This window comes from Trematomus bernacchii, unplaced genomic scaffold (genome assembly GCF_902827165.1).
Source record: "Trematomus bernacchii unplaced genomic scaffold, fTreBer1.1, whole genome shotgun sequence".
In the NCBI taxonomy this organism is placed as follows: domain Eukaryota; kingdom Metazoa; phylum Chordata; class Actinopteri; order Perciformes; family Nototheniidae; genus Trematomus; species Trematomus bernacchii.
This window is the reverse complement of record NW_022987720.1, coordinates 15841866-15858099: the sequence shown is the minus strand read 5'-3', so window position 1 is coordinate 15858099 and position 16234 is coordinate 15841866. Positions and strand designations below refer to the sequence as shown.

Sequence of the window (16234 nt, the reverse complement as noted above, 5' to 3'; positions counted from 1 at the left end):
AAAGAACATTTTGCATTGGGGGACAAAGGTGATGCACACATGTCTAGAATATTTGGAGTTGTTGGTGCCTGAATTGACATGTGCACTTTATTTCTTGTGCTTAGTATGAAGCCTTACCAACACGATGACATCACTCCCAAGCATGAATGGCCACTAATTAAAAACTACCTCTTAAAACTGACCCTGACACAAGCTGTAGATGTTTGTGTCTGTGTGTGGCGCAATGGGGGCCGTCAGTATTTAAGATGGCAACCAGCTTCTCACTGGTGAGCTGTCGTCAATCTCAGCTCTCATCAGTCAGCAGCTGCTGTAAAGGCACTCTGGAAGAGAAGTAGGGCTAAGTGTACTTAAGTGCTGGTGTGGTCATGAAAAAATAAACAAAATAACAGCAGCCTTTGTACACAGATGTTGATTACATTCTTTTAATTGAATACAAAGTACAGGAGAGGCAGGCCCTAAAGACATGATTGGGCGACTCACAGTCCAGCCACATATTTTCTTCTTTGATTCTTTGTCTGAACATTTGAGTTTGGGATGTAGGGAGCATTTTAACATTTAGAACTTTTATATTACCCATCTCGAATCTTAGCAAGAGTAGGGGTACTGCAGCCCGGACAAGATAATATTTAAAACATGTTTACTTTCTGAGGAGGCCCTGCTGTCCAAAAATAGAGAATCATTAGTAAGACAGAAGCATGTCTGGGTTAAAGTTCAGGTTCAGGTTCAGGTGCAGGTAATAGAAGCTTGAAAGCAATAGCAGGCAGCTAGAAAGCAACATTGATACTTACAAACTGACAATGAATGTGAATAAATAAGGCGGGGAGAAAAGGAAGCTCAGGTGAGGAGAATGAGGTTATTGCAGAGCAAATGGGAATGTCAGGATCTGGGGTGTAGGGGGAGAAAAGGCCATCTGATGGATAGTAAAGATTAATGTTGGAGTTTGGAGTAGTGGGAATGTGGCTGGAAGGATGGACAGAGTGGCAGAGTGAAAGGAATACACACAACAATAGTATGTACTGTGAGCAGCATTTTATTTTTGAAAATGGTAGTTTAATTGTACCTTCTTTTTATATTGTTTGCTATTTTAGTCAACAATTATTTAAAAGAAAACACAAAGACACAATACGCACAAATCAAATGTTTATTCCAATAATAATCTAATTTAAAAAAGTAATTTAAAAGCAAAAATAATTTCTTTATATGATTTGATATAATATGAAGCTATTCACCAAAAAATAGTATTATAGTGATACAATACAAATCTGTAATAAAGTAAGTGATAACTATAATAAATATACAAGTACAAATATGTTACATTGTACTTAAGTACAGTACTTCAGTGATTGTCTTGTTCCTTTGTTATTAGCAACCACAGTAATACATGTTCCCCAAATGAAAAGCAATACATTATCATTGGAATATTTCTTTTACTGGCACATTTTAATTGACTTAAGTTAATAGGAAATAACTCCCTGTCACAGGACAGTGTCTCAATGCTATTAGAAGAATAATTTAAATTAAGTGTAACTACCCGCTTAACGCCCGCTCCTTTAATACCAGATATTCTCAGTGTGAAGCATGAACACATTTCAACACCTGCTTCTTACTGCTGTCAGTGAGAGGGCTTAAATAGTATTATAACCTGACCTTTGGGTGTGTTTAGGGTTGCTATGTTATACAGTCAAGGATTATTATGTAATATTCAAGTGTATATTACCTTCTAACTTGGCCATTAAAAATGTCCTACACGCTAACATGGTGGTGCTATGGTGACACGTATAACATGATTGGGTGTGGGGGATACAATAAGTGTGAGCCTGTAATCTGCGATGGCCTGCTGGGATCCTTTCAGAGACTTCGTGAAGTTTTCTTGGCTCTCTGATTGACAAGGCAGGTGCTTCCTCCTCTCACTTCTGGCTCGCTGCTTTTATCCTTGTGTGCTCAGTGGCTCTCAGTTTGAACACCGTGGGGTGTTTTTATTCTAGAGTAAAGGACACAACTGTTGTTTGATACCAACTTATTGTGAATAATGCATTGGTGGAATAAATTGTATAATTGACTTGAGTTCCAAAAGATACAACATTGTAAATATTCAATTACGATGTTATTTTAAATCCAGCTAAAGTACTCTCAGCAGTGCCAGCCAAAGTGAAAGTACAAATTGTCCCCAATAATTGATTGGTTATATTTTATGGCATTTTAGATTGTTAATCCTGATAAATGTACAAGCAGCATGTTTTTATTGTAGTTACTTATATTGAGCAAATGTTAACTTATATACAGACAGGTAGTTTATTGAGAGCACCAGATAAATCTGAGGATCATAATGATTAATGGTGGAGAAAATAATAAGAATAACATTTGTATATGTTTTATGGACTTTTCTGGAATATGTATTTTATGATGAGTGGGGCTTTTAGTTATATATCAATTATAATGAGACACGCATAGTAAAAATGTCCAGATTTACAGTGTGATAATGACAGGCTAAAATCAACTTTCCCCCCAACACTTTAGTGCAACATAAACCTCATAACTGCTTCTAAATCATAGCATGTCAAGAGAGGGGGGGGTTGTCCTGCCGATCACATGGTGTCATGCTGACATTGGTGGTGTCCAGGCGACAGAGCCATGAGATTTATGGGTAACTGCTGCTAAGCAAGCGGCTGCCTGTTTCATGTATGAAGCCTCCCCTCTACTCCTCACCCTGCCCCCCCCACCACTCTCTGCCATCATGTGTACTCCTGCTAAATTGCTCTGCATTACATCATTTACCTTCTAACCTCTATATATGTTATTAAAACCACACGAGCAATTGGATAGCTTGTCAATTAACTGTTGAAAGTGCTAGTACATCATATTAATAAATCATCACATTTGAAATGATTTACAGCCACTACTGACCTCTTCTGCATTTTAGTTTGTATATCACACTATGCATTCCTTTATGACACAACATGAAGTGTGCTCTAAACACATTGATGCACTTACCAATGACAGGTGCCTGGAGCGAAGGGTAAAGCATCAATTGATGTTCATTTAGATTAGAGAGTAGATGAGTAGTCTTATCTGTTTTGTGAGAGGAGTAATACCAATAATGATGCAGCTGGTACTGTATGGTCAAAGCTACCAGTTATGTTAACCACAATCTCATTTGAAGTCTGATTTAACAGAGGTTTCACAATAACCTAAAGCCAAATGTTGGTTTTTAGCTTGTCCTGGTTATGTGATGTTAGCTATGTAAGGTTTTTTGTGGGCGGCCACACAAATGGAGTAAAGAGCCAGACTTCATAGAGAGGTGCAAAACGTGACAGTCGTTTGAATATGCTTATTTAGGGACCATCCAATAAGAAAGGAACTTTATCCAGAGTTTACTAAACAGGCGGATAAATACACAGCTTCAATAAAAGTGTGAATGACTCAAACTTGCTCTAAACTGACCTGGAACAGACATGTTAAAGAGATTTATCAAGGTCTTTGAAGACGGTAGTGTTGAAGCACAACAAGAAGCGGAGGTTTCTCGATACTGGAAAGGTTATACTCATCTTCCTTATTAAATTAAACAACTTTTTTTTTTAAAGAAAGAAAATAGCAATCTCATCCACTAGGGTGTACTCTGTGTGAGTCTTTTACTTTCTAAATGTTTCATGTGATTACTACGATTTGAAGCAGGTCCATTTGACTTGGATATGACTTTGTTATTTTTAGTCGTATGATGATTTTTGCCTGTAGTCTGTGATACACTTGTTGAAAGCAACATGTGTTCACAGAATGTGTGGTCTTAGTGTATTTGCAAACACACATGATTCCATTCCTAATGATCACCACAATCATGTGTCTCAGTGTCCCCCAGCTTCTTGGTAGATGGACATACATCACAGACCCTGCTGATAGGCCTCCCATGATTCATTAGTGTTTTTGCTGAAAGTAGAATAGCTGAGATTGTTGAGTTTTCAAAGTGGAATGAGGAGCTAGACTGGAAAAAACAAGTTTTAACTTAGATCATTGTGTAACCCTGACGATATCACATGAGAACACACAGCTTCTCTCGCGCTGTAACCTCTGCCCCCATCTGACAGAAACAGATCTCTTTACAAATAGATTACTTGTGTCGTTCGGCTCACTTCCTTCTATTTCTCCAGTTTCCCTCAGCTGTTGTTATCACCTTATTTCACAGCAAAAGAACGTGAAGAGCAGTCACAGGAGAGGACGGTGCGCTGTGGGACTCCGTGTGGCATTCTGAGAAAGGCCTGGCTGCCGATTGGACGAGGCCAGAGGGCACTGAAGTGTTGAAGCTCAATGCTGAGCCTCCAAAAATAAGAGGATGTTCCTCACAGTTTGACACAGGACTAAAAGCAGCCAGACTGACTGACTGACTGACTGACTGACATGACGAAAAGGGTGGGCAATGTTGCCACAAGGATTTCTGGGATATTCTGTTTCTACAGCTGTGATGGTTTGAGTCCGTGATCCGTCTTCCTGACTCCTGATGAATATAAATACTCAGTTAGGTGGCAGGAGGATGAAGCTTGGATGTTCACTTTGGCTCCCCACGATGAAGGTAGTGATCCCAGTACGACCAGTGTTTTCCCTAAAAATGTAGACTGGACTGTCCTTAACATGTTGAGCTGTATCCTTGCTTTTAACATGGCTTTTGGAGGATTTCAAATTGTAGTGCTAGCATTTATTTAAATCACCAATGTCAACACAGTTGCCGTCTTAAAGTATGAGGCTCAATGCTAATTTGTATTGTTTTTGTTAAGGTAAAACTACACACAATTGTTTAGATTTCTTTGTTTTACATTGGTTAAACAAACTGGAAGACTGGCAGGTTTAAATGAGGACAGGTACGTTTTTCAGTGTGAAGTGCACAACAATGCCTCTAACAAGCTGGAACTAACATGTGAGTTGCTTTAGAAAAGCTATACTTCCAACTTCACAATTGATAGAAGGCTGGTCTAGTCACCACTGGGATATCAGCTTAACATACTATAGACTGACTAATCACAGTTAAAACGTCTTAAATCTAACCACAGCAAAAGGCCAAAAACTGTTTAAGGCTCCTGCATTGTTATGCTACAATTATGATTTAAAGTCATTTGCACTTCCTTGGACTAAATAACAGATCCTATATCCACTGTGGGGAATTTCTGTACCTCCTGTCTATATTAACAGCATTAAGTGAATACCGCCACAACCGTTGACACTTGTTGGACACAAGGGGATCCTTGATAAACCCCCAGCTGCATTAAAAAGGAATAAACAGCTGAGTGGAGGATTTCCAGTTCAAATGTGGCAAACTGAAACAGAAGTGGTTTACCCCCCCACACCCACAGTGGAGAAACCATTCACACAGGCTTGACCATCTTCAAATAAATGTTCATCCCACTGACTTTCTTGAATTAGGCAACCAGTTTTCAAAATGTGCCATTATAGCGTACATTTTTAACGCAATTAAATACATGAGTGCTGATTTAAAGGGGCCATGTTATGCCACTTTTCAGGATCAATTTTGGAGAAACCAGCTTGAGTGCGCTCGATTTTGAAAATACACAGCCGGAAAAAATCTGCCACTTCCTTACAGAGCCCCTCCTCCAACACACACGAACGCGCACATGACCAATGAGGGCACGAGATAAGTTTGTGCACAGATGGAAGGCTGACAGGCAGGTAGGCCATCCAGTTATTTTAGCCGGGCCGGCTAAAATGACTGGTCGTGCTTTTTACAGTACTACAGCTTCCACAGATGACATTTTGTATGGATTTTTTGTCAAAGCACTTAAGATTTTCATTGCTATCGGGATGTTAAGAGCATTCCATGGAATATAACAAAAAGTGTATCTCGAGCCGGTTTCTCAAACGTACCTACCCCACCTTTAATATGTTTGGTTTGTACAAGAAAGTGTTTCCATGCTTTGATGTTCAATAAGCACTGATAAAGCGAGTTTTTCATATTATGTCACTTTAATAATAAATGTTTTCATTTAACCCCTGGGTGGGAAGTGTGCAGCAGAAAGATTCATTACATTTAATAATACAAAAATAACGGCTACAAAAGTATCTTTACTTAACTTAATTTTGTTTAATTCATGACAACATTATTTTCTAAAACCATGAATAATATTCATTATTTTAAAGGCATCTAGTAAATAACATTTTGCTTCACTAAGAGATTACTGTTACTACTGCCTGCTGTATATCTATCTCAGTTAATGTTTAATAATACATTATACACTATACTATTGTTACAACTAAATCTGAGCCTCAGAGCCGCCCCTGTATCTCAACATTAAGACTCTAAAACTCTTTAGTCCGAGTGACAGACGAGAAAAAGACAGGCCAAGTAATAAATACTTTATTTTCACGTTAGTATTAAAATGCAGTCGTCTGCAGGGCACAATATCTCCTTTATGCTGTACAAGTTTAAGCTGCGCGTGTGACAAACATTTATCATTCTTAAATAGCATTATGTACAGCAATTAAAATATGTGTCAGAGAGTTATTGTTCAGGAAATGTTGAGCAAAAAAAAGACAAAAAAAAGAAGCTCATCGGCCACCTCCATTGGCTGCTCCGCCTCCGGCGCCTCCACCTGATTGGTCCTGAGCACCAGACATCATGAGGAAGAGAACGAGCGGCACGATGTACATCCACTAGAGAGGACAGATGAAATACATTGATGTTAGTAACATAACATTTGTATGTTTTTTTTAAAATGTCAAATGATCAATCCCCGATTGGCATCCCAGATTAGGTTCAGTTATTTTCTGAACAGAAGAAAAGTTAAAATAGGGTGATAGTTAAGAATAAAGAATTCATTCTCAGGATCAAGGCCAAACACATGTCAAACATATTCACACTGAGAATGTAGTTTTAGGATTTCTTAAGGATTATAGCATGGAGGTTTCCCCCTGCAAAGTACTTTCAAATCCTGATTGAAAAATGTGACTTTTTTCAGTAATTTCTTTAAAACATGTATTTGACATTGAAACTGGAAAAAACCTCAGAGTGGAAAAGAGGGAACAACAGGGAACAAACAATGGGATGGTGATTCAGTTAGTATTGTTGCTCAGAAGTTTAACAGATAGGTTGACAACAGGCGGAAGGCGGACAGAAAGAGCCACGAGTAAGAACACAGTACTTCAGTGGGAATCAGCTCTGCTCACTGCCTCCCCCTGCTGGGGGCTGTGCTGCACTGGAGACCACGAGGAAGATAGCTCCTCCAAGAATCAAATACCACTGGAACACATCACAGCACCAAGTCAACACACTGTCACTGAACACAGCAAGATACACTCAGCAGCACAGAGATCATAAAGCAGCTTAGAGGATCCAAGCAACAGGACACACGCCCGGTTCTCTGTGGGAATGTTAAATAAACATGGCGTCTTCTCAAACTGACAGCTCAAAATGTCAGTAGAAAAACACATTCTCAGCGCTGACTGATTTTCATGTTGCAAATGTTCTAATTTAACTTTGTGGGCAGAATTATCTTGGATGACAAAGACTCTATGGCAGTAGAGAGCCAGGTCTTAAACCCCAATAAGGACAGGATGCTTTCACACAATCACTAATCTGGCAATTGGTAAACAAGCCATGTGCTTGGTGTGAAAGCTGTCAAACTAACTCCAATGAGGACCCCCCTTTTAAAGACTGCCTGAAAAGAGGGAGTCTTGGACCAGTTCCAAACAACTTCTGGTCTGCTTTGTTTATGATGTGAAAGCAAAGCAAACCAACCAGAGTACTGTGTAATAATATATACATCATATAATAGATAAACAGTACAATTTAAACATAAAACTAGAAAACTATTAAATCAATCCTTTGGTTGGGAACTATTCAGAAAGCGATCTTACAATCTATCAAGAGAGGGAAAGCCTGTATTCATCATATGATAACTATGGTAACACACACAACATGAGCGTAGGGATTTTTCCCCCTGATGAACCACATTTGCTAGTTTTTTTATGTAACAATTTTTGGCAAATGAAAGAGAAATAAATGATTGCACTTCAGTACTGATGTCCCCATATTCTGTGTAAAACATGCTGCATGCATAGAAAAAGTTAAGGTGGGTCTGATAGAGAGAAAAAATGTGCTTAATTTGCATTTTTTTTATATGGGTCATTACAAATCATCAGAGCCCAATTACTGAAGGCAGATAATAAATCTTTAGGCCCTGCCTGCTGGCCTTATCAGCTCAGTAGGAGTACTTACATATTTAGCAAAGAAAGATTTCTGCTCTTGTGGATTCTTCCCTTTCTTCTCAGTTTCCATTTCCATTCTTTCAAGGAACAGAGCAGTCTCAGGTCTGGAAGAAAGTTGGCAATTAGTATTCAAACAAACCCCAAAACAGAAAGTGTATCGAAAGGCAGAGCAGCGCAGGGAGAATTGTTCTACCTATTGGGAAATGATGTAAAGCTCCTACGCCAAGGCAAATAGAGCTGAATCAAAGGCTTCTGAAAAAGCTACCCAAGAGGATTTCTCTCATGCACAGAAAGCTACAGATACAGGGCCAGGAATGTTCTAACAAAAGCAGACGGGCTTTATCTAGCAGTCGAGATTGGAAGGAAGAAAACTGAAAATTAAAATAAAACAAATACATGAAATAAGACTGACCCCGGTGCGTTGACAGGACCCATGACACTGAGTGTGGTGTTGAAAACCTCAAGGTCAACCTCATCCTCAACCTCAGTGCCTCTGCAGGCTCCAGGGAGCGTCACTATGGAGACCCCGATGAGGTACCCGGAGACGTCAGTGTGGAGGGCGATGACGTCGCTCAGATGGGACTCAACCATGGCACACTGAGGATCGGAGCAAAATGAAGGTTCATGTTTTCATATTCATTGGCTGGATGTGGAAAAGAATACAACTCTGGGGAAAAGTACTCTTCTCATTGTACTTGTATAAATGACAATAAATGCTTCTGATCTAATCTAAAGGCTGGTAGCAGATCAATGATATTGTTGTTTATGTAAAAGACAACAATCTTAAATGTCCCCTATGAATAATGTACATGACTGGGGACTCAAGTCATTTATAATACTTTTGTCTTAACAAGTAACTTGGTTTTGTAATATCAATAAATTGTATTTAACTGAGAGTGCCATTTTTACAAGATGAATATAAATGTATAGCATAAAAAATCCACAACAACTCTTTTACTTAAATATAAATGATAGAAAATTGTCAAAACAGAATACACTATCACAAAATGAGAGACAACTACTAAACAGTCAAAAAGCATCTGCAGTTATGGGCTGAACGTTTGTTTGAAAATCAACTGATTAATTAATATCATTAATGGCACATACCTTGCACAGAGAAATCTCAAACACTGATACGGCTCTAAATAATTTAAAACTGTTACAGTTCCCGTCTTACTGTGGATGTTGAAGTAGCAAGTTTTTGGGAAGATTATTTCCTGGTCATGATAATATCAATACATACCGCTCTGACAAATGCTGTGAGGTAACCCTCCAGCTGCCGCTCTGTCTGTCTGTCTGCCTGCAGGAAAACACGAGGCACTCTGATCCTGTACAGACCGTCTACTGCAGCCACTTCCTGAAGTATAACAAACACAGTTGTTAGGGATGCAGGTTCAAACCATGCTGATCACACTTAAATCTGTTTGTATGACCTCCAGCTCTCTGACCAGAGGTTTTATGTCTGAAGATGAAAAAAAAAGTATTTATTGGATTCAGGGATTTTGTTTGGACACATCCTTTTAAAGGTCCCCTATTATACTGTTTTTCATCAATATATTATAGGTCTCGGATATATACAACACATGTCTCTGAAGTGTTTTGCTCCAAATACCAAACAGATCATGCATTGCAGCATCCCATAAACTCCTCTGTTTCAGCCCTGTTTCAAAAGTGCTGATTCTGTGTCTGTTACTTTAGATGAAAATAAGGAGCCACTCCCCACGCCCCTCTGATGCGGCTTTCACACCAGCGCTTTTCCCTTTCTAGCTAGAGCTTTTCTGGTTCAGCTCCGGTTTCCCTTTTCAGCTCCCGCTCTGTTCACACCGCCCAGAGCTGCCGCTGCTGCGTCATGACGTCACCGTTTACATCGCTGATTTTCTCCCCAACGGAGCTCAAAACAACAACAACAACAACAACGGGGGACTGCGTTGGGTCGATGATCGTGTTACTTTTAATCATACGAAGCCAGATTAAATTAAATAACGACTTCTCCAACCTTATACTTTTCTCCAGAGTGCCGTGGTTCATTGTTTATTAATGTGTTTCAGCGGCATTTACCGACCGCTGCAGTGCTGGCTGCTCTTCCACGGGAGTTTATTCTCCCGTTAGCTCCGGGTTAGCTCACACGGCTCTAAAGTATTCACTGTCTGACTGTCACAGCTGATACATATCCCCAGTTCCCCTTAAGTGAATGTGTGTCAGTCTGAATTGACGCGGTTTGGCATCACAACGCTGTTATGAAAGTTTCTCTGGTATAACATGGGTGATGTTAGCATAGCAACCGAAGCTAAACTGACTACTTGCTAAGCCGTTTTCTACAGGCACATTTTACCGACGTATTTTTCATTATGATTCTGATAAGGAATAATTCTTCTAGATATCTAACCTTTTGCTCTGTGACGTTTTATGATCTACTCTGACGTCTGTTATCTCCTTTAAGGAAAGGCCTTGGTGCCATATGTGTTGTTGTCACCAGTTTGTGACCGGTCAACTTGTCTGGCACGAATGGTACTTGTTGTGAGAACGCTGAGGCACTTCTTTATCGGTGTTTGTGGACTCCAAGATGTGAAATCTTTGAGGCCATGAGTGTCGGACGCAGGTGGCTCAGTGTTCCCAGCTGTTTAGTCTACTCCTTCAGAGATGTTGATTTCTCTCTGTGAACCAGTTAAAAGGTCTAGCATAGAGAGAGGCTCTTCAGAATTGACGTGGCAACTCTACCGTGGAGTCAGAACCTCTGACTCTTTGACTTGTGATGTGAATCCTCCGGCCGATACTCTGAATAAACCCATCAGTGTTTGACATCAAAAGCTCCAACTCTCACCGTGTCTCCTTCCTCAGTCGGTGACTCCCAATGCATTGCTACACAGAAGTTTCCCCCACAGATTCTACTTGTGATAGTCGGACATGACAACCTGTGCAGCCCATGTATTGATTCCATCCGATAGCTGCTATAATAACAAACAAAATGTCTGCCTGCTCTCCACAATGATCAATAACAGCGAACGGATGGTCAAAGTAAGGTACAAATAAACAGAATCACACGAAGCCTGGTTAGTGTTGCCTGACTTTATAAAGTGTGTTTTTTTTTTATAAGTGTGGTTGCCTTCTAGTCACTTTGCTCAGCGCTACTGCTTGTAGGCAGGCATGACGAGACTCTTCAGTCGACCCATGTTCAGGGGAGGTGGGTTTAGTTTCCTGCACACCTCGACGTAAGAGAGACGTAAGCGACGCCGCCTCTAGCTCCGAAGCTCTTGCCTCTAGACCGACAATTTTTTGGAGCTGGAAGTGAACCGCATTCCGGAGCTATGAGGCGGCGCCGCTGCGGTGTGAACAGGAAAAAACGGTACTTTTCAGGCTCCAGCTGAAAAAGCGCCGGTGTTAAAGGGGCATGAGAGATATTTGGTTAAAAAAAACACTGGTGCTCTAGGAGGAGATTCAGGTGATAAGGTGGGGGTGTTACCTTGGTTGGTTATTGGCTAATGGTTACACAAGCCAAAAAAACGTTATGACATCATAAAGTGGCCAAAATCTGATCAGCTCATTTTCAGACAGGTTTTTATAGAAATGGATCAGGACAAAAAGTGAGAGAATCTTTTTTCCTGAAACTTTCAGAATCTCTTTACACAGAGGGGACACATGTTTATGTATAAAATAAATGAAAAAGTGGATTTTGCATACTAGGTGACCTTTAAATCACATCCTATCTCACCTTCAGTTTGGCCCTGTCTTCCTCTGACAGCTGGTTCTGAGTCAGTGCGACGCTGGGCTCCCTTCCAGCTTTCAGCACCAGAGCTCCACGCACACGAAACTGTGCTACATCATCTGGAAGACAAGGGACACCCGACAGTAAGAGCAGAACAAAACACATGGCTGAATGACAGATAATATACTGTATGTAATGTCATTTACATGCAGAGTTTCACCTACACAGTTATGAAAATATCCACACTTTCTTTGAAACAACTGAAGTAACTCATTCATACATCACAATAGATTAAGCAGGTGCATGAGGTGTGGTGTGAAGGTTTCGCCATTCATATATGGCGTTAGCATTGGTAGCACAGGGCTGCTTGGTTAGCTTAACATTGCAATTACGTGCTATAGAACATCATAATAAAAATAATAGAAACACTTTCTCACCAACTTCAAATGAGTGTTCAAGAGGTACAGAGAACCCCCCGAATTCAGTGTCCATGACATCGCCAACCTGTTAATAAAAGTAGAAATTATACCGTTAGCCTTCACCGGCTCGTAGCTAATGCTAATTGCATTGCTAACAGGTGGAGCCTCCGTTTAACCACAGTCAAATAATATGGGTAATCAATGCAATTCAACTCTTACCCTTCTGCCGTTATTACAAAATACAACATCAGTGAACAAGACAAAAAAAAGAGTGGAAAACAATGCAATGTTAAATGTTAGCGGAAGAGCCATTTTGACAGAGTCACCGGAAGACTTTGTCAAGCGTACTACAACATTATTTCCACTTCCGGTAGGTTATTTCACAACAAAAGTCTCATAAATATTGTATTTTGAAAGTAAGATTTTCTAATGTCTATTAATATGAATGACTTTGTTGCAGTACTTTGCGAGTATTTATATTCAACTCAATATGGTAATGTAGGTACCAACATCAAGGCAAATTCCTTTTAAGTAAAAAATCTAATTGGTAATCCTAAATCTGATACAGTTTTAAAATGCTATTTTTGGCCAATTTAGCAAACCCAGTTTAGTTTATCTTAAATATCACCACAGCTTTACATTGTCTTCTTAAGATATGCATAATCATTTTTTGAGTTGAGAAAATCAGGTTATAAGATTTAAGTAATCTTCAACACTTCATATATCAGCCTAACCTTCATAAAGTGTATCTGTGCATCCTGCACTATTAAGGGTATGTGCTGACCTACTTGCGTTGATTTTGTTTTTGCATATCTCTTAATATATTTGTCAGCATACTTTACTTTTTACTTCTGTTTGTTTCTGAACATGTCAATGTTGTCATCTGCTAGAGCTGCTGCACAGAAACAGTTGTTAGGCTTTGAATTTGTATTTTTAGCATGTTGGTGTTTACAGTAGTTTCCGTGTTGACATAATGCAACTAATGAATTAGGTCTGCATGTGTGCTGATGTGTTGTAACGTGTCAACAACAATTTGATGTGGAATTTCCTGTTTCTTGGCGAATGAAAGAAGTTCTGACTTCTATCATGCAGAATTTTGCAACATTTCATTGATGTTGTTCTATATGTAGGCTGAAGTAAAACAGAATGAATAATGTATCTTAAAGTCAAGCTGAGTTTTTAAATGTAAAAAAAAGTGTGTTCTAATCTATTAGACCTAATAAGATCATTTTGGTTTTGGACAGCTCAGTAACCCTTTTATATTTGGAACAATATTAAAAAAATAGTTTTGCTTAATATATTAGCCCAAACACAATATGTCAAACACACCGCTTTCCTCCTTGTCATTATACAAAGCAGGTGAACTGGATATAATGTAGACCCCTTATTATTGATGCACTGACACATCCAAGGCCAGCAGAGACTGCTAACAGACCAGAAAAGACCCTCAACCCTCCTCTCACCCCCACCCCTCTTCAAATGCCTCTTAAAGTGCCATTTCATCAGCTGAATAATACATAATAATGCCCTCCTCTGATGAAAAATGTTGTTTTTAAATTCTTAAGTCAGCATTCCATGTCAGTCCACCTCAGCTGAGCTTTGTTTACCTAAAAGCCATTTTTAGGAGTAAATCTGTTCTGAGTCACACAGAGCAGAAAACTGCAGTTTCACTTATCTTAAGACCAAGATCAGCGTCTTATATTCAGATCGTGTCTCATCCAGCTGGGATGGACTGCAGCTACAAGAATGACCTCTTGTGATAAGATCTGACTTCCCTGTACAAATGTTGGGTGTTATCTGTGGGTAACTGTTATCACTACTGAGAGAATATACTTGGTTAGTTCGGGCTGCAAAGCTGGAGAGGAGGATTGCATTGGCTTTTTGATCTCTTGCCCAAAAACGTGACTGAGGCATTTAACATAGGCGCATCTACTGTAACCAAGTGTGTCCGGAAAGCTTGTAATGTTAGCAGCTACCTCCTGGGGGCCCAAAGGTTTAAGATACTGACCATGTAATCACCATGGGCCTCTCTCCTCTTTACTTGTCGTTTCTCTGATGGCCCAGGCACCAATACAATAATATGAAATACCCTATATGAGATAATATATTGACTGGTTTGTCATAGGGCTTTTGAATGCACACTTATCTCTTACATACAGTATCTGATATGAAGCATTAGGAATTCAAACACAATGTATTCCCAGTGTTTTTATGGCCATTCAGAAGTTATTTTATTTTATGCAATGTGTAGCACCTCCAGACCAGAATTTATGAATCATTATTCTACATATTTGGGTCTGCTTCTTATCCTGGCTCTATTTACTAATTTGCTTTAGCCAAAACTCTGTTTAAGAGCCTATTGATGGGAATAATCTCTAACTCCACTTATCTAAGGGTGTTTCCAGAAGGGACCCAAAACATAAAAGTATCAAACCAGAGAGAAAAGAGCAGCAGCAGCTTCAAATGTGATTGATGTGATTTATTTCTCAACGCCTATCCCTGGCTGAGGAGTTCTGCTGACTTGTTAGAAAACCTCTGTGAATATAAGTGAAAGGCATCCATCATTTTTAGCTTCAACATTTATGCTTCGAAAGTGCTAAAAAATAAGTTTGGAATCCAGTTTTAATCCTTTAAAGTTTAGAGTATCAAGAAGTCAAGTCTTTATTTCAAAAAGGCCTGCTTGGAGGGTGAAGACCCATCTTCACTCATTTCTGTCCCAACATTTGTGAGAATGATAATCTGACTCACATCAGAATCACTGACAAAAATATCAAACATAATTCACAATAGCAGGATTTCCCTCAATGTGGTCAAGAACATGGGCACAGAAATGTTTTGTCACAAAGGTCTTGCTTGGCACAACAGATTATAGATCATCCTTAAACTAAACCTTAAAAAGTCCACCAATACATAAATTCAACCCCCATCTCCTCTTGAGACGCTATAATAAAAACAATAATAAAACAAAAACATTATTAAATACAAAAAGTAAACAACATCTTGTGATATTAACAAAAAGCGGCAGTCTTTCTGATTTAATATAACTATACTTGCATGGATATCTTTTGTAATTATAATAGTTTTTGATGTGCACATCATTGTTATCATATTACTGTCTGTATGAAACAGCCTGTCTGATGGAGCATATGGTGACTGAGGCATATGATTCCCCCAGGCGCTGCCTTTGAAACTATGCAGGCCTTTACAGTATCTATTCCCCCCTTACTGGGACAGGCCATAACTCTCTGTCATCGCGTTAAACAACGGTGTCACCTTACTATTCTTAGTCAAATAAGAAAGCATGTATATTTTTAGGAAATCCCATCAGGACTTTCACTTTGAAGGAAGACACTGTCATGTCCTGTATGCCTGTGGTGTTTAAAATGGAGCATTATGAGAAATAACATGTTTTGAAATGTGATCTAAAGTTTAAATAAGAGGCACAGTTTCGGGATCATCACTGAACTTTCTTTTTTTCCTCAGCCTGATGTATATAGACAGAGGTCTCTGTTAATACGTTTTACATGCTGCAATGTTGATGATCTGATGAATCAACTCATTTCAGCAATAAACAAGATTATTTTAATGCTTTCATGTTTTTCATCACAGTGCTAAATCTCTCCAACTTTATTTTCTTTTCCCAAAATGAACCCGTTCAAGGGTATCGGAAATAGAAAGCACTGTGCTATTATCAAGGCTCCTTTGGAGTCGCACCTTTTTAAACGTAATTTATTTAGTTTCTATTACTTTCTTAATGTGTCTCTTTTTTATATTGTTCTTTTTTTTTAACATTTTTACATTTTTTATTTGGATCACATTTCAACTTCAGTGTACATATACATATGTAGTTAAATAGTTGTACAGAGTGGTCCGTCTTTTTTTCTTTTTCTTGACAAAACAACAACAA

At 39.1% G+C, this 16234-nt stretch overlaps 1 protein-coding gene across 2 annotated transcripts; it reads right to left on the bottom strand.

The window, feature by feature from the left end:
- Window positions 1-6340: 6340 nt before the first annotated feature.
- Window positions 6341-12693, bottom strand: emc10 (ER membrane protein complex subunit 10). 2 transcript variants are annotated; one of them, XM_034144066.1, is made up of 8 exons: window positions 12547-12693; window positions 12346-12412; window positions 11915-12027; window positions 9449-9562; window positions 8618-8802; window positions 8216-8309; window positions 7140-7237; window positions 6341-6651 (listed from the first exon to the last, which is right to left on the bottom strand). In XM_034144066.1, exons 1-7 carry the CDS (start codon window positions 12637-12639, stop codon window positions 7151-7153), a joined length of 753 nt encoding a protein of 250 aa, XP_033999957.1. In that variant the 5' UTR covers window positions 12640-12693; the 3' UTR covers window positions 6341-6651; window positions 7140-7150. The 2 variants fall into 2 exon arrangements, with proteins under 2 accessions (XP_033999957.1, XP_033999956.1); XM_034144065.1 differs by lacking the exon at window positions 7140-7237.
- Between the last annotated feature and the right edge of the window lie 3541 nt (window positions 12694-16234).

Coding starts and splice junctions, on each gene's coding strand:
- emc10 (XM_034144065.1), bottom strand. CDS start 12,639: ATGGCTCTTCCGCTAACATTTAACATTGCATTGTTTTCCACTCTTTTT. Junction 8,803..9,448: donor TCACAGCATTTGTCAGAGCG/GTATGTATTGAT, acceptor TCCGATCCTCAG/TGTGCCATGGTTGAGTCCCA. Junction 8,310..8,617: donor GGTCCTGTCAACGCACCGGG/GTCAGTCTTATT, acceptor ACTTTCTTCCAG/ACCTGAGACTGCTCTGTTCC.